The sequence below is a fragment of the Dipteris shenzhenensis genome, chromosome 32 (assembly GCF_047967505.1).
Source record: "Dipteris shenzhenensis isolate YYH24624 ecotype China chromosome 32, Dip_SZ_1.0, whole genome shotgun sequence".
NCBI lineage: Eukaryota > Viridiplantae > Streptophyta > Polypodiopsida > Gleicheniales > Dipteridaceae > Dipteris > Dipteris shenzhenensis.
The window spans coordinates 17106220-17124308 of NC_141627.1; the positions used below are offsets into that span (position 1 = coordinate 17106220).

Consider the following 18089-nt stretch of genomic DNA (forward strand, 5'->3'; position numbering starts at 1 on the left):
CTTTGGTTCATGCAGAAGGGCTTGCGGGAGATTGTGTTTGGAACTGAGAAGGAGCCGACAACTGGTGAAGCAGAGAAACGATCGTGGAGGAAGAATAATGACAAAGCAATAGGCATGTTGGGACGAGCCCTAGGAGAGTAGTACTCCCACCATCTTGAGCTTACAAAGTCAACAATAGCAGCAAACTGGGTGATTCTAGAAGCATTGTTTGGAACAAAAATGCAGAGAATCTCAAGCAACAACTATAGGACCTGCATATGGGGGACGACGAAGACCTGGCAACCTTTCTAAATCGCATGCAGGCACTCTTGAAGCAACTTCAAGAAGTTGGTGCCAAAGTTGAGGACGATGATCAGAAGGCAATACTATTAAAAAGTCTTCCTTCCATGTTCAATGAGATGGCACAGATACTAAGGATGGATGATGAAGCAAACTTTGTCGACTGTGTGGGACTACTTATGAGTGAAGAAAAGAGAGGAGGATCTCTATGGTAGTGATACTGCATTTACCATGAGAGACAGAAGGAATACGACCAAAGGAGTACGTGCTTGCTACTACGGTGGTAAACCGGGACACATCGAAAGGTTCTATGTCAAGACGCAAAAGGAGGAGGAGACTAAAAGAGAGAAGACCAAAGCATGTTTAGTCCAAGAATCGACATCATAAGAAATCGTAGGGGTGATTTGCCCAATCAAGACTGGGCGTTTTGAATTAATCGGTGATTGAAATGTTTTGGCTATGATGCCACAAATCAAGCAATGATGCTTGAAGATTGATAGTGTTATTTTGAGCTCTGATGCTCACGGTGTCACATGAAATTACGACATTTTATGTGGTCTAAAAGTCTCTTTTATATGTTGGTTTGTAATGGCAACAAACCTAGTAAGGATGCACCATTTTTCACTATGTCATGTCTCTGTCGACAGTCTTCATTATGTCATTCTTTTCCGTCCCATTTGGATCAAGAGGGGTGTTAGAAGAATGATCGTAATAGGGACGCACTTTGACTAAGGGTTGATAGCAACCACGTGTCTAGATTCAATTTGAGAAGACACTTCTATGAATGTGATTGGGTGATTGACATGTTGGGTTCACGACTCGCTCCTCAGACAAATGAACGAATGCATGGGCTCCACTTGGCGGTGCATGGCGGTTCTTCTACAAAACTCCATCGTGGAGTAGTCATCTCTTCTCTTTGTCGTAATCATGCACCTGAGTGCTGTGAGGTCATAGTTGGTCGTAGTCTAGTACTATGATGCAACTGCATAACAGTGATAGGGTCGTTAGTAGAGTCTATCATCTTGTAAGCAAACAAACTCGGTAGAGTTGAGGTGCACAATCTGATTCAAATAAAGAGTTCTTCGAGTGTCTATTTTGAATCTGCCTTGTTCGTAATTCTGTGTTGATTATTGAAGAAATTCTTATAGTGTATGCGAAGAGTTGATCTCACTCAGAAATCCAACAATGTTCAAGGCCCACCTCCAAGATAGTCTCTTTTATTGTAGCTGCACCGTATTATCTTTTCGCACCTCCACTACTATCCATGGATTGCTTGAATACAATTCCTGGTGCACTGCAAACCGCAATGTTTAGAAGAGGTCTCCTTGCAGTGTTTGTCCAACCATCATAAACAATCAAGCATCATAGTACAGCCACACAGATTCAACCATGGATAGGCCTTGGCACTTACTCTCCCCTTGCCCAAAAGAGTGCTTCTCGTAGTTTGAAGTATTTATATCCCCTACCAAATGAGGCGACTGCACTTCCCATGTTCGTGAAATATGGAGAGTGTTAAGACTAAACAGTAATCCATTGTCATAGAAGGAACGAGCCACAACCTCATCACCCTCCCTTGAAGCAATGTTGAACACATTCGGCATGGCCGAGTGAGATAATGTCTTTGAGGTTGCACTCAAACTAGGCCAGAAGACGAGCCACCACCTCATCACCCTCCTCCCTTTAAGCATTGTTGAACACATTTGGCATGGCCGAGTGAGATAATGTCTTTGAGGTTGCACTCAAAATAGAGCCAGCAATACCCTTGTGCTTCTTGCTAGATCTTCACGTGCGATGGCTACCTTATCATCTAGTGGCACCTTTGTGCAAACTTCCCGACAACAGGTACCCTGCAGTGGAAGACTGACAGAACGTCCCAAGAATTACATGCAGAGTGTTTAACTACTTATTTCCTTGTGTGTACTCCACAAACATGCGTTTGTGTGTGTGTGTGTGTGCGCGCGTGCAAGCCAATAAATAGACAATGCTCCAAGAGAGACATAGCACCTACAAAAGATATATTTCCGTCCTCAAATGGACACAATACAAAGAGAGATCCAAAGTCCCACCAAACCGTGGTCCTATGATCTTACCAAAAGTTGTCCTACTATCTCCCTGACATTTCTAGATCCCTAGATCCTGAGCCTGCATACTCCTCACTGAGCTGTAGACTTAGTCATCATGCCGTGATCCCTGCTCCTCACTGCCCTAGCTGTCAGCCTAGGTGTGCAGCCCAGTGCTGTCTACAGCTCCTCAGTCTGTCTTTGTCCCCTGGAAGTAAGCCCAAAGGTTGCTCTGATTTGCTTGAGTGGCTGCTTTGACAGATGATGAATAAGACCCCAAGGCCTCCCTTTTATAGGGGCTCGATGCCCCCCAACCAACAGACCTGGTAGGGGGACTTGGGCTGACCCAAACAGCCTCCCAGGCCCTGCAACCCCTACCCCGACCTGATCTAGGGCCCAGATCTGGCCCAAACCTGTACCAAACCCTATGTAGATGCTGCCTTGCTGTTCCGCCTCTGTCCAGGCTCTTCCAGCCTCTGGATCTCCTGCAAACAGCTCTGTATACAGCCCTGCAGCACCCCATAATGCTCCGTAAAGATTTCGTACATCTGTTGACATCATCTGCCACGTAGGCGCCCTGATCCATGCTGTATTCCCTGTGCAATCCTGCTGACTTCAGTTGCAGGCAGTCACGTGGCACATCAATACTCCTGCTGTTCACAATGGAAGCTCATATCTACCAGGTAATCCTCTCTCTGTGCCGCCCACATGGCAGCCCCATGTGACAGCCCCATATCCTTTTGTTTTGCTGTGAGCATGCTGCCTACATGGAAGTCAAAGTCCTGCCTATGTGGCAGCCATGTCATCCTATGGTTCACCCCCCTTTGCTGTCCTCATATGGGGGCTCACAAATGAGGTAACCAACCCTATTCCAACACCCCCTCTCACCGACACATCTTGGCCTGATGCCATCCCGTTCATAAAGATACTCCAGTAGCTCCCATGTCATAGCCCTCTGGATCATTGCAGTGTCGATGTCGCTTCTTGGCTTTCATTCAGTGGCTCCTAATCCACCAGGTCCGTTTCCGCATAAGCACACCACCCTGGTACACAGGTCCATCTTTGGTAGCACCAGATGGTACCACCTCCTTCAGTCACGTACCCGCCTTCGAGTACTCCACGTACCAACATCCTCCACCTGTCCCCCTCATGATGGGTGAACAGCTCGAAGTCCTCCAAGCACCATGTTCTTAGGGACGGATTCAACCCATCCTCCATCTAGCAAGGTTTACAATCAAATAACATACTCGAGAAATCAAATCCCAAGTACAAATCCAGATTACCTGGACCATCAGCATCCATGTGTAGCATCCATGTGTAGTTCAGTAATGTCTCCCTGTAAGTCACAGCATTCATCTGACTCAATCCACAGGTCCTGTCAAAGAACCTCCTCCGTGTCAACAATACCAGCCAAACATCTAGATGGCTCCAGGCACTCAATGTTGTCTTTCACATTCACAAAGGTTTCTGACTCCTATTCTCACCATCTCTCAATGTCAGACATTCTCACTGTAAAACCGGGGTCTGCATACTTTACCTCAGCAACACCTAGGAATGTCACCAAAAAAAGCTCCTCTGTGACCACCACATTAGCTTTTGACTCCTCTGACTCTAAGCTGGCCCCTTCTTCCAATCAGCCTTCTTCTTTCTGCAATTCTTAGCAAAATGTCCTAGCTCATCATAATAGAAGCACTTCTTTTCTTTCTTCATGTTCTTCTTGTTTTCTTCATCTGAGAGTCTGCTCCATCATCAGACTTGTCTTTCTTAGGCTTACCCTTACCCTTACCTTTGCTCTTATCATGAGCTATAAGGGCTTATCATTGATACTGTCGTATTTCTTCTCCCGAGCTTATTGCTAGCTACAGAAGCAAATGGTACAAACTCTTCGAACGACACTGGCATGGCACTTTGCTCTGCAATCATTGTAGTCACAAAACTACTATAGCTCCTAGAAAGCATGTCCAGCAATAGCCTAGCCATCCTAGTCGAGCTTGTCCTTTAACCAACTGCAGCTAGCTGATCCCACATATACCTAGATGAATCCAGGAACATTCCCAAACTCATCCTCTAAAAATACAACATAGTGCAGTTTCAATCTCACGATAGTCACTCCTAAGATTGAAAACTATAAACTCCATCATAAACTCCATCACGCATAGCAAGGACTAGCTACTATGACATCCCCACTGACTTCATCAGTGCCCAACAGTGGGTGTAGACCATAGTATAAAAATATGCTCTCGCACATACAAATCCACACACCCACACATACCTGAGCATCCATTTATACACCGCTAGCTGATCCCACACCCCACCTTCATGGTGATGTGCTCATGTACTAAATCCCCCTCATCCATGCTCATGCCATAGAGCTCTGTCTCGAGGTCCAAAATCCTCACTTCGTTGTTGAGCTCATACATGTTCCTCAAAGTGGTCCAGGCCTCGCAAGAAGTGTCTGTCGTCTATATGTGAGGAAGCACCACATCTGCCGTGGTACCCACAATGATAGCCAAGGCCTCCGCATCACAGATCTGCCAGGCTCTCACTAACAATAAATCTACAGGTACAGTCACTGCCACAGTAGTCACTGGAGTTGTCGTGGCCTGAGGTAATAAGTCTCTGCTCATCGCAATCCCTCAAGACTCCCTCAACACTAAATTGCTCCTGACCTTCATCTTCCACAATGGGTAATTGGTCCCATCCAACTTACCCGTGTCCTCAAAATTAGGAGTACTTTACCTCTGGGCTATGACAATGAACTGAGAAAAAATAAAATAAAAGTGTCGCACACCTATCTGAACCTGAGCCTCCCTCCTCCTCGCATGGGTACAATTCCCCTAAGCTCTAAATCAAGTCCGTCCTTCAGCAAGGTCCTTCACTTCAGGCTCCACTTCTTGTGAACTTCTGATCAGGGCTCTAATACCATGTTAATAATGATCCCAACAGAGGGTATCCCGCAATGGAAAACTGATAGAGCATCCCAAGAATTACACGCAGAAGTATTTAACTACGGAATCCTTCCTCATGTGTACTCCACAAACGTGTGTGAAGCTAGTAAATAGACAATGCTCCAAGAGAGAGAGAGCACCAACAAAAGATATATTTCCATCCTCAAATGGACACAATACAAAAGAGAGATCTAGAGCCCCACCAAACCGTGCTCCTGATCTTACGAAAAATTGTCCTACTATCTCCTTAGCATTTCTAGATCCCTAAGCCCATTGTGAGCTATGTCTGCAGCTCCTCAGCCTATGTTTGCTCTCCTGGAAGTAGGCCCAAAGGCTGCTAACCTGCTTCTCCAATCCGCTCCTAAGTGGCTGCTCAGGTGGATGATGAATGAGGCCCCAAGGCCTCCCTTGTATAGGGGTTGGATGCCCCCAAACCAACCGACCTGGTAGGGGGATTTGGGCTGACCCAAATAGCATCCCCCCACCGACTTGCTGGCCTATAAAATACCCCTGGTGGGGGGACATATACTGAAGTAGGGCTGGCCCTGTCAGGCCACATGACTGGCAGCCATTGGCCCAGGTCCTTCAACCCCTACCCCGATCTGATCTACGGCCCAGATCTGGCCCAAACCTGTCCTAAACCCTGCACGCATGCTGACTTTCTGTCCAGGCTCTTCCAGCTCTGGATCTCCTGCAAACAGCTCCGTATACAGCCCTGCAGCACCCCGTATTAATCCATACAGATTCCATACATCTGCTGACGTCATCTGTCACATGGGCACCCTGATCCAGTACTCCTGCTGTCCATGGGAGCTCAGATTTTCCAGGTACTCCTCTCTCTGTGCTGCCCATATGGCAGCCCATCTGCTGCCCATGTGTCAGCCCCATATCCTTTTGTTTTGCTGTGAGCATGCTGCCCACATGGCAGTCAAAGTCCTGCCCTTGTGTGGGAGCCATGTCATTCTATGGTTCACCCCCACTTTGCTTGTCATATGGAGGGAGGTGACCACCCCCATTCCAACAAACTTGGACACCCATATTCTTTATTCCTAGAAGACGAGAGTATAAGCCACAACATTCACAGCCACAAAAGGAGCACGGCCACTTCTTGCTGCCTCCTTTGGCAAAAGCTGCCCCTTTCTGAAACATGCTTCCAAAGAGGCTCAGGAACTTCTGTACGTGGCAGCATCTTGTCGAGGGTGAAAAACTCCATACTCTGATGGATTTGGTTAACACCTTCTCTTGTCTCGCTGGCTGGCAGCCTCAAGTCGCTGGTACAAGGGGCAATACCATTCAAGACTGCGACTGAAATTGATGCACGTGCACTTGAGTGCCCTTTGATGGATTGCAGCGTCAAGGCACAGATCAGAAGAAAGCTTGAGCGGATAGTTGCACTGAGTAAACATAACTTCCCTTGGCATACAAATTTATGCAGAGAGGAAAGGGCAAATACCTCCAAAAAGCAAAGCGATACATATTTAGCATATTTTGCTGTAACGATACATATTTAGCATATTTTGCTGTAATGTTGCATTCCTCGGCCTTTAGAATTCTTTGTATCCACAAGATGATAACATTTCCACTGCATGACACTCAACGCAACAAATCCAAACATTTGATGTCTGTACTAGCCTGCCCTTCGTCCTCATCAATTGAACATTCCTCATTGATATATCCCACAGATTTGCCACTGTTCTGGACTGTCAGCTCTTTTACCAATTTGTTGAATCATCCTTCTTTGATAAGAGAAGTACAATTTGGCTTCAAATCCATGAGTTGAGCTTTGGCAATGCCAATCTCGTTTGCAGCCATGGGGACAGCACAAAACTTTTGGTACCATCCATCAACGCATTAACCGGTTCTTTCTTCCAGTTTCTGACTTGGCGTCTCCCTCCAAATTGCTTTACTCCAACAACCAGATAGGCTCTGCATGAATGTTAAGTGTCCCTTCGATTTACCTGCTGCCCTGCTGGTTTCTCTGCTGCAGCTTGACAATGGCTGGGGCAAGACTCAGATTAGACTGCTGGCCATCTTGTCAACAGGCCAGCAAGTCAACAGCATAACCTACTGCAGTACATCCAAGTGCTCAAACATCCTTGATCCTTATCTAGACAGGTGTTTTACCTTAATCTCGCCTTAGCTCCTTGGGGCTAATTATATAATCGTATCTCACCCATGCTTGTTCCCGGGTGGCTCAGTACCAAGGCATTGGTTGTCAAATGGCTGCCTGGTCGAGCAGTGGCTGGCAAGCCTATGAGCTGTACACCAAGAGTACCTATTGTCATGTCGTACTACAAACTGGAATACCATGTCATCTGCGTGGTTATACTGTCATGCAAATGACAGTTTCTTAGGTTACTCTGAAGAAGCTTCCACAAATGGTTGTGCAAAAAGCCATAGCTGTACAAGGAAGAATGACACTTGCAGCAGGCTACTTCCCAAACTCCAAGAGCTCCACAGGTAAGAGTGAAATGATGATCCTGTACTCTTGGAGTAACAGAATTGGAACGTTTCAATTTTAAAGAGAGAACCATGGCCCCTTGATTATCAGTACAAATCTTATAATCTTTGAATGTGCATCTTTCCCATATCGCCTCACAATAAATCCAGCATTGGATCCAAATGTGGCATATATCCTCCAAACCTCATTTGCTCATTTAATCTAATCAATTTTCCATAAATCCTATCGCTTTCCAAGTGCCTCTGGTCTCCAACAATAAAATAATGCACCTTGTTGTCAACCTCAATAAATGCCTTTCCCGGCTTCTTGTATGCATTGGCAGAGATTCTCAACTCCTCTATTTTGTCTGCATCACTGTGCATCCCAGCACGAGAATATATGTTTGACATAAGCATGTATGCAGCTGCATTTTTGTGATCAACTGCTATAATACGAGTAAAGCATTGTCTGCCCAGATCCACATCACTGTGTGTTCTGCAGTGTCCAAGTAAACAAATCCATCCCATAACATTAGCCTGGAACGACATAGAGTTAAGCAAGTCTTCTGCCTCCTTCAATTGCCCAGCACGGCCTAAAATGTCAATCATACAGTTGTAATGATCGAGTAGTGGTACAATTCCATGTTCTTCTCTCATTGACTTGAAGTGGAGGAAGCCTTCATTCATTAGACCTCTATGACTGCATGCAGAGAGCAGAGAAACAAATGTCACATCATTCGGCTTGACACCTTCTTGTTGCATGTCATAGAAATAATGCAGTGCCGTCATGTAATTGTGATGCTGTGCATATCCTGCAATTATTGCATTCCATGACACCAGATCTCGTTTTTGCAAGCTCACAAACACCCCACAAGCATCCTTTAAGCTTCCACATCGGGCATACATGTCGATAAGTGTGTTACCAACAAAAACATCTGCATCAAAGCCATTCTCTATGCTACGAGCATGGATCAGTTTGCCCTGATCCAAGGCTGTTATAATGGAGCAAGCTTTCACAATGCTAACAAAGGTTACATCATCTGGTTCCATACCTTCCAGTTGCAGTTGCTGGAATAATTGAATCGCCTCCTCGCCCTCTTCAAACTGGACACATCCCACAATCATGGCACTCCAAATTACCAGATCTCGCTTTGGCACAGAATCAAATACACAGCGTGCATACTCAAGGCTTCCACAGTGAACATACATGTCAATGAGGCCGCTCCCAACATATGCATCCACATCAAAACCAATTCCAATGATATATGAATGAATGAACTTGCCATGTTCTATGGATGCCATGTGCGAACATACTTTCAGGATGCTTACAAAGGTGACCTGGTTTGGCTGTATCTCCTTCAGCACCATTTGCTTAAAAAGCTCAAAAGCCTTCAGACCATCCCCTTGCTGGATATATCCTGCAATCATAGCATTCCATGTCACCACATCTCTCTTTGGCAACTTGTCAAATACCTGGCATGCATCCTCCAGGCTGCTGCATTTAATATACATACTGATAAGATTGTTGCCAACTAAGAGATCCCATCCCCAACCACTTTCAATTATATAGGCATGTATCAGCTTGCCCTGATCTAAGTCCGCCATGCAGGAACACACTCTCAGGACATTAACAAATGTAACATGATTGGGATGTGGGCCATTTTGTTGCATTTGCTGAAAAAGTTGAAAAGCATCATGAGCCTTACCATGCTCAGCATAAACTGCAATCATGGCACTCCATATCACAACATCACGCTGTGGCAATTTGTCAAAAACACTGCGTGAAGCCTTAATATCTCCACATCGTCCATACATTTCGATGAGGGCGCTTCCAACAAACACATCTGCCTCAAGACCGCTTTCAATGCTATGTGAATGAATCGATTCCCCATACTCCAAGACGGATGGGCTAGTACACGCTTGTAGTACAGCTACAAAGACGTGCCCATCTGGTTTCACACCCAGCTGTTGCATCCTGCAATACAGAGCAATGGCCTCCTGATCTTGCCCAAGCTTGGTATGAGCAGAAATAATTGCACTCCACGTGAACACACTGGGGGTTTTCGGCTGCTGGCCAAAAACTTGGTTTGCTTCCACCAAACTCCCGCATACACCAAACAAGCGAACCAGGTGGCTACCGAGAAAGGCATCTGACCTGAGATCACTTCTCATAATAAGGCGATGTACTTCCCTCCCTCCTATTATATCTTTCTTGCTGATGCACCTCCTCAGAAGACAAAAGAAGATGTTGCGGGAAACGTGAATCCCTCGCCGATCCAAAAGGTCCACAGCCTGAAGTGCTTCAGACAGTTCTCCTCCTTCGCATAGTGTTTGCAACAATCTGGAAGAGCCTGAAGAACCAACAAAGTCATCTTTCTCCATAAACCTAAATGACCCAAGCAAAAAACCTGAAGTATTACAGCACTGAGTCGAAACTATTACTCCATGCACGTCAACAACAAATATACAAGATGGGCTGTCACCTTTACGAGAGAAGTTTAAACCATTCACAACATCTAGGTCAATACCTGACACGGGGCCCCGTTGAACCTCCCAGATTGGCATTACAAACTTTGAGATGCGACTGTCTTGCAGGGTGCATTTCTGAGTCCTTCAAAGCGAGCAATTCTGCTTCTATCCATGGGGGGTCTAACAAGCAATCTGAGCGTAAGAACTCCGCTGTACGGCTCACAAGACGTAGCATTGTGAGAAAAATCCGTGAGATGTTCAAGGCACAAGCTGGTCTGGGGAGCTACAAGAAACATCCCTCGTGCAAAATCATCCAACAATCAAAATGCATCAGTGGTTCTTCCTCTTCGAGTATCGGACAATACCCCATTACCTATGGGGATGTTCGACAACATTTGGCCGGCATTGTGACCCAAGAGAGCCTTCAAAATTGTGAACCAAGAGCGATACAGAGAGATTCCACCCGAGGGATGGCCGCATGACTCACATAGGGAAGGCATGCCTTCTCGATTGACCGAGTCTCGCCAGCGTACGGAGATTGCTCGGAGTAACGGGCACATGGCTGCCGGCGTTGGGCAGATAGGTGGAGGCACTGTGAGCAGATAGGTGGAGGACTCGTCGCAGTGCGATCCGGGAGCCCGGTCCGGCGTCATTTACCTTGCACACCATTTGTGAGCGCAGTGCTCTAGGATCAAGAGCGACTATCGAAAGACGAGCGGTTTTGCAAGGCTTGGCCTGCTGAGAGTGTCTTCTACACCCTTTCTGCTAGGATATCCACTCGATGTATAGACCACCACCCTGGTTGTTAGCCCCTGTTCCTGAGATTTCCTAGGCAGTGTGCTAGGTTCTCTAGGAAACAGGTTGGTTATATTCTTACAGCCAGTTGTTTCTCTCGTAGCTACCTTCCTTAGCTTCCTTTTGGTAGCTGAGCTATACAATGTTTTTCAAGCATTTTATGGAGGAAAGAAAAACAGAGAGTATTGTATTGTTGTGTTATTCTTATTTATGGAGTACTATTCTAATGTATGCTCTCCGTCTATATTTTACTTGCCATGGTTTAATTTTAGTGGTGTAAATGGGTGAGGGGTTGTTCCAAATTGTTGGTCATGTTGTTGTTTGTTGAAAATGTAGATAAGCTTTTACATTCCCATTGTGATTAGGGAGTCTCTAGTCATGTCTGGAGACCACATCTATATCTATACTGTATATAATTGATGTTGTTGTGTGTGTGTGTGTGTGTCTGTGTAGCCTTCATAAAGCTCCAAAAATGAGGTTTTTAAAAAGGGAGAAACAACACAAGAAGGGCTTGCCACATGGCATCCTCTCGATCCACTTCCACCTCTAGCTATTGTGGCATGGGTGTAGGTCGACGATTGGGCTGACATCCAATAGCTTAGTACTAAACTAGTTCCTTGTAGTACTCGCAAGTGGAGCCCCTCATTATTTAGTACCAGTTAGTACTAATTTCATCCTTTCTCTGTTAGAACTACTCTAGTATTATGCTTAGTAACGTCCAAAAAGGTCTTTGATTCCTTCATTCTTTCTTATTTTTTGATTACCCGATATTCTTTGCTTCGGTTGTGACATTGTTGGGGCTAGTATTCTGATTTCATGTGGTTTTCTTTTGTAGAATTCGGGAAGTATGAACGGAAGAACGAAGATGCACGCAAGGATGATGTTGCTTCGGGTTGAGATAGAGTCGATGGTTTTTTGGATTTGTTATGGTTTGGAGATGGATGTTTGCACTTGTGGATTGATCTCTATGCAAAGTTTGTGGAGGGTGTAAAATGTGGTGTGCTCATTAGCGAAGAGGAGCCCGTTGGAGTGGATGGCTGTAAGCTGAAAGTATGTCTTGGTGGTAGCATGTTCGTAGCTTTAAGGAATGAATCAAAGTGTGAACTGCTAATGTCAATGCAGGTGTTGTAATCGATACGAAGGTCATTGCTGTCGGCTAGTTGCATGATTAGCACATCCACTCCTTCGTGAGAATGCATTGTTCCACTGATGCTGACTGAGATGAAAGGACCACCAAAAGCATGTACGTCAATGAAGAAAACAATGATAAATAATTCCTCAAAGCAATCATTAAAGGTGTTTAAAGCTATGGCGTGGTAGGCATTTGTTGAGGGTGAGTACACTTATGTTGTGGATCGAGATTATCTGTTGTGTTAGTTGTGTAGCAGATAGAAACATTGATGCTTTTGATTAAGTTATATGGGTTTAATACTTTTCATAGTGGCTGGTACCGTGTTTGGTTCCATGGGATGCCTATGTTTTTTCTTCATTGGTAAATTTTTTAATGCAACTACTTTGCAAGATCCTTTACGAATTGGACTCTGTGACTTTTTGTGGCTGATTTTATGGGTTTGGTAGCAACTAGCAGCGTATTCGTCTATGGACAATGATCATGTTATTTCTTCCGTTTGGTGCAACTACTCGTAGGGTCCTTTTATAATTACTGTGGCATGAATCCGTGTGTAAGAAAAACCCTTTTTCGAATTGGTGAACATTAAGAACTCTTTATTGACTAAGTATGATCCTATTGCAATATGCACATGTAATTTGGAAAGTGTACTAAGGATAAAGTATGAAAATCAATTGAAGACATGTGCACGAATCGATATTTATATTAAATTTCTATGTGTTATTCCAATTAACACAAGCTGTCTCTCCAAGGTAGAAGACAATTCATGTAAGAATCCTAAATCTTTGAGAGCATTAGTGCCTATAGCATGTAGGCCATCACAACCGAATTCGCTCCCAATCTTGCAAATCCAAGATTTATGCGAGTTCACCATGTATCGTTTTGCATTCGAGGGAAAGGTTTTAGCAAAAGTATGGGACCTTCAAGGCCAAATGCTTCCTACCCTGTGTATATGCGAGTGGATCTCACGGGGATAAGGAGTGTTGCTTGACAATGGCATTGCATGTCCCCCATGTGTAGTATGTCACCTAGCTCAAAGACACCATAGAAGTTGATGGGTTCTACCGAATTGAGTGTCCCACAATTGCAAAGTGAAGTCCAGGCGAGGGTGGAACCTTGAATATCTTGCTACACATTGATGCAACATGATATGTTTCCATCCTGATTGGTCAATAAGCACATATGCTCCATGGGCATCAAGCCATATACATCCTGGTGGATCACATTTCACATCCGTGATGGACGAGAAGACCATGCAACGGTGAGTCTTCCTTTTCTTTTGTTTTGAGGGGCATAAGAGTAGGAACGTTGTCAAATGGATAGATTATGTTTGACTCGTTGCAAGCTTGCAGCTCTCCTTATGTGGCTGAGGAAGAAACACTCTACCCCACCTAATTCAAGAATTCATTGATGATGGTATCGTGATGTACATTGCAAAAAACATATCATTCATGCGTGCCGCCATTCGCTAGGAGTCTTTGACTTCACAACCTTGGCTACAATTCCCGATGGAAGTTTGTGCAACACATTGCATCAAACGTTCCTAAGCCAATTTTTGAAGCTTGGCTATGGGCCGAAGGTTGTAGTTTAGCTTTTTGCTCCATCATAATGGTTTTCCCTATATGCTTACTAGTGGTTGCTTGTTGTTTGAGTTGCAGGTGACCAGAGTACTTGAGTCTTAATTCACTTGAGTTATTGCTTGTTGTTTGCATTGCAAGTGACTGGAGTACTTGAGTCCGTGAGTCTCAAATCACTTGAGTTGTTGCTTGCTGTTTGCGTTGCAGGTGACCAGAGTACTTGAGTCCGTGAGTCTCAATTCACTACTTGTGGAGCAGTAGTGCGCCAGTTGTAGAATTAAAATATGTGATTTGTTTGATTTGTGATAAAATATGTGCACCTCTTAAAATTCCCAATTTGAATTAAATCATCACGTCAATTGATGGTGCATCAATTAAGGGTTTGTAGCTATAGCAAGTTGTGGATGAGGATTGTTGCAGCTAGATTTGGTCAAAATGCAAAGTAGACTCTTCTTTAAGTTGGCGTATTTCACGTATCACTAGGGGGTCTCTTTTGTTTAGTATGTACAGATTTGTTGGGTTATGTACACGAGAAAGAGGAGGTTAGGTGAGGCTATGGGCCTTGACATTGGATGGGTCAAAGGCAGTAATCCCTAGATACTCCTTGAGAGCGATGTATTGTTCTTGCAACTACATGCTGTATAGGGAATTGTTTCCTAGAGATAGTGTTGAGATTTGTTTCCCTATTTAGAACTCCTTTATGCTTTGCAATATTGGAGTCCATGATGTTGGTGTGTTGTCTTTGTAGAGTTGTTTGAAATCTATGTGTGTGTTGCATCCGTATCCCCTTGACATTTAATTCTATCCAAACCATGAGTGGGCTATTGTGTGTGTCTACCGCTTGGAATATTCCATTCGCACCATTGACAATACCATTGGTGATGTCGATTGCCAAAGCAAGTCTCGACCATCATCCCCTTTTTTAGGTGTAATTCCTTGTGCAATCCAGCCAAGTTTTTGGGGTTGTCCGGGATGGCGATGGTCTTACTACGTGCTTGCAGTCATGTGCCTTTAGTATATGTGCAGTGCTCTTGAATGAGTTAAACCTGTATATGCTATGTTTATCCGTTAATGCATTCGTGTAGAATAGGTGGGGTATAGTGTGTTTAAAGTTGGTTCGCGGACATAATTTTCATTTAGGATGTTCAGGTCCTCATCTGTTTGAGTCCCCATGCGAATTTTGTTTCTTATTTGTAAGTACATTGCATTGTCTTATTGCATTGGTTGTTGCAAGTCATAGTATTGGACTTATGCCCTCTAGAAAGAAGGCAACATTGCCATTGTTGAGGAAGACCCAAGAGTCTTTTGTAGGGCTTGCTTGACAAAGATAACCACATAGTAGAACGTCCATTACCCCAAATGGCTCTTCAAAGTTGTGCTGAATTTCATGCATACACATCTCTTTTGCAATGAAGGTGTTTACTCTGACGAGTGGGACTTTGTCAAGCACTATTAGTTCAACATTATTTTACAGTTCTGACAATGTTTGAAGTTTTTCTATGGACGACTGACGTAGTTTCTTGTCATCAAAAAAAGATGCAAGGTGGAGTGAATTGTTGTTCCTCCTATATTGTGCACCACTTTCCCAGTGTATGCTAGCAATAGAATTCTAGGCAGGTTTATGTTAGTTGTTTGTTTGTGCGAATAGATTCGTAGTAGAGCTTGGACAAGAGTCAACAAAGTGTAAGTTTTCCCTGTTCTTGCATTACAAGAATAAGTGTACAGGTTTGTTTGGGCTGATTCTTTTTTTGAGCATGATGTCTTCTACAATCATGTGTTGCTCAAGGTTGAGGTTTTGCATTCTAACATAAAATGCTTCATTAGGCAGGGTGAAAATTTTTTTTTTCCCAAAAAAACAGTGCTGATTATATTACTTTGAAAAACAAGATACAAGAGGTCAGCTTTGCAACTGACGGGCTGCGTTCACAAATCGGACGCAACCCTACATGGAATCAAAAAGCTCTCTCTCGCGGAGGGATCAGGTGGGTGTGAGTAAATAGCCAGGGAGGTGGTGAATAGCACCACTGAAGGCCCTGAGAAGTATGCTCAAAGAAGAGGCCCTGCGTATCCCAATCTCGGAGGAAACGTCTCCGCTTCTCCCGGCCAGCCCGGGAGTCTCCCCCCACTGGCCTCTGAGTGTGTGGATGATCTCACTCCAGATGTCGGCCATGATCTGGGCAGTCGAAAGAGAGGTACCACCGAGGATCTGCGCGCAGCGCGAGGTCCAAATGTGCCAACTAGCGATGCTGCTAATAATCTCCCAGACTGGCTGCCTCTCTTGAGAACCAGTGTCCGCCTCTGCCAAGTGCGGCAGGAGGCCCTCCATCGGCCCCCAAGTCCCCTGTGTGATAAGGAATATGGGGTCTTGCGGGCCTGTCTCGAACAACTGATGAAGGCCAGGTGTGGTGCTGTACCAGCAGAACGCGCCCCAGGTGATCAAACATAGCTCCGGTGCTGCCTCTGGTGCTGCACGTGTAAGGATCTCGAAGGTCCACCTCCACACTTCTTGGGCGCGAGTGCAGCTCCACAGGCAGTGTTTTGGTGACTCCTCATCCTCATGACAGATCTGACAAAGTCCATCCTGACCAATTTGCCACAACCAGCTCCCCACTGGTTGGAAGACCCTTGTGGGCGAGTAGCCAAAGGAAGTAGGAAATCTTCCGTGGCCGCCAGCTCTCCCACAGGGCCTTCCAGAAGGCCTGCAAAAACAGCCTGGAGATACCCTGAGCATACCAACTGGGCCGCTAAGTGGGCGAGCGGCTCTGCATCCTCCCAAGAACTCTCCTGCCCAATGTCATACTGTAAGTGAAGAAAGGGATCGGCCCCTGGCTTGCCACAACCTCTAGCCATCCCCACTCACCTGGGTCCCAATCAAGCTCTAACAGGGCCCACCCCTCCCAAAGCTAGAGTCGCCATAACTGCAACTGATCCTCCTCTATACTAGGATCGATCCGCCAAACCTTCCCCACGAGGCCTACGATCCAAATCCTCTGCCACGGGAGAAGGGGGTCGATGAGCACACCCTCTCTCCTGAGTCGGCCGTCCCCCGAAACTGCGAAGAAGGAAACAGAGGTGTCATCCATCCGGCCTGCAACCACCAGTGGGATGCCATGGGGGGTGAACTGTCCAAGCCAACGGTCATCACCAGGCATGAGGATCTGAAACTTGGGTGGAACCAACCAACCGGCAGGAATCGCTCCGTCTATCTCTGTGCGTCTCGCCTGAGCTCCACGGACACCTCCAGCTGCGGCTGCTAGAGCAACGGTCTCCAAGTGTCTATAAGTGTCCCTCCAAACTCGAAGGGACCGGGCTGGCCCCCGCATCCAACTGTCCCACAGGATATGTGACCTCTCCCCCAGCTGAAGGCCCTCGGTATCTCTGACCTGAACATTCTAGATGAGCGGCTAACGGTCGATCTCCTTCTGACTGCTAGGAGGGAGCTGAAGGAGGCTGAGACGGAGTCGCCTCCAAACCATGAGAAGGCTACGAATGAGTGGGGAGCGGGGGTGAGTAAGCGATGCAGAGGTGAAGATCCACCAGAGGGACGGTAGCCACTCTCCACCTCGGCGCGGGATGCAAGAACTGATCCCCTGCTGAAGTAACATCTTCCACGTTTGCCCCCCCGGGGTCAAACCGCGGATAACTAACTTGCCCAGCAGGGCCTGACTCTGAAGCTCAAGATCAATGACCCCCAAGCCACCCTTAGCTTGCGGAAGAATGACTGTCTGCCAGGCTACCCTGGCTCTGGTATCTCTGAGACCATCCCCCCCCGACCGAAGGAAATTCCGGACCATCCTCCTGAGCTGTGCCACGCTGGATCTCGAGAAGCACCAACAAGAAGCCACATACCAGGCCGTGGCCAGGAGAACTTGGTTGACTACAAGAGCACGACCTACAAGAGAGAGCTTAGCAATGCTCCAGAAGCCAGCTTCCGTCGAATGGAATCTAGCATCAGGAGAAACTGTTGAGCTGGCGTGATGTCCAGGCCGACCTGGAAGCCGAGATATCTAGCTGTCTGCCCCCGCGGGATCCATCTGAAACCCAAGAACCTCCCCCACTGTGAGCATGCCTCAGGGTTTGTGAGAAAACCAACTGATTTGTTCCAGTTGACTTTCGCACCGGCTGCCGAGCAGAAGACCTCTAAGGCCAGCCTCACCCTCTCCAACATCATCTCATCATCCTGAACGTACAACGCTATATCATCTGCATACTCCGAGTCCAGAAGCTCCGTGTCCTCCCTGATGGGAAGGCGAACACCTCGGATCCCGATCGACCTCGCCCAAAGGTAGTATGTCATTGCCTCGGCGAAGAATAGAAATAGGTAGGGAGCGAGGGGGCAACCCTGACGCACTGATCTCTCTAATCGAAAACGCTCTCCCATCCTGCCACCGAT

General features: G+C 46.0%; 1 protein-coding gene across 1 annotated transcript; it reads right to left on the minus strand.

Moving 5' to 3' along the window:
* Nucleotides 1–7487: 7487 nt before the first annotated feature.
* On the minus strand, nucleotides 7488–10903 carry LOC147880383 (pentatricopeptide repeat-containing protein At5g27110-like). Its single transcript, XM_087371251.1, has 2 exons — nucleotides 10255–10903; nucleotides 7488–10077 (listed from the first exon to the last, which is right to left on the minus strand). The coding sequence occupies exons 1-2, from the start codon at nucleotides 10289–10291 to the stop codon at nucleotides 7883–7885; spliced, it is 2232 nt and encodes a 743-aa protein (XP_087227377.1). The 5' UTR covers nucleotides 10292–10903; the 3' UTR covers nucleotides 7488–7882.
* Between the last annotated feature and the right edge of the window lie 7186 nt (nucleotides 10904–18089).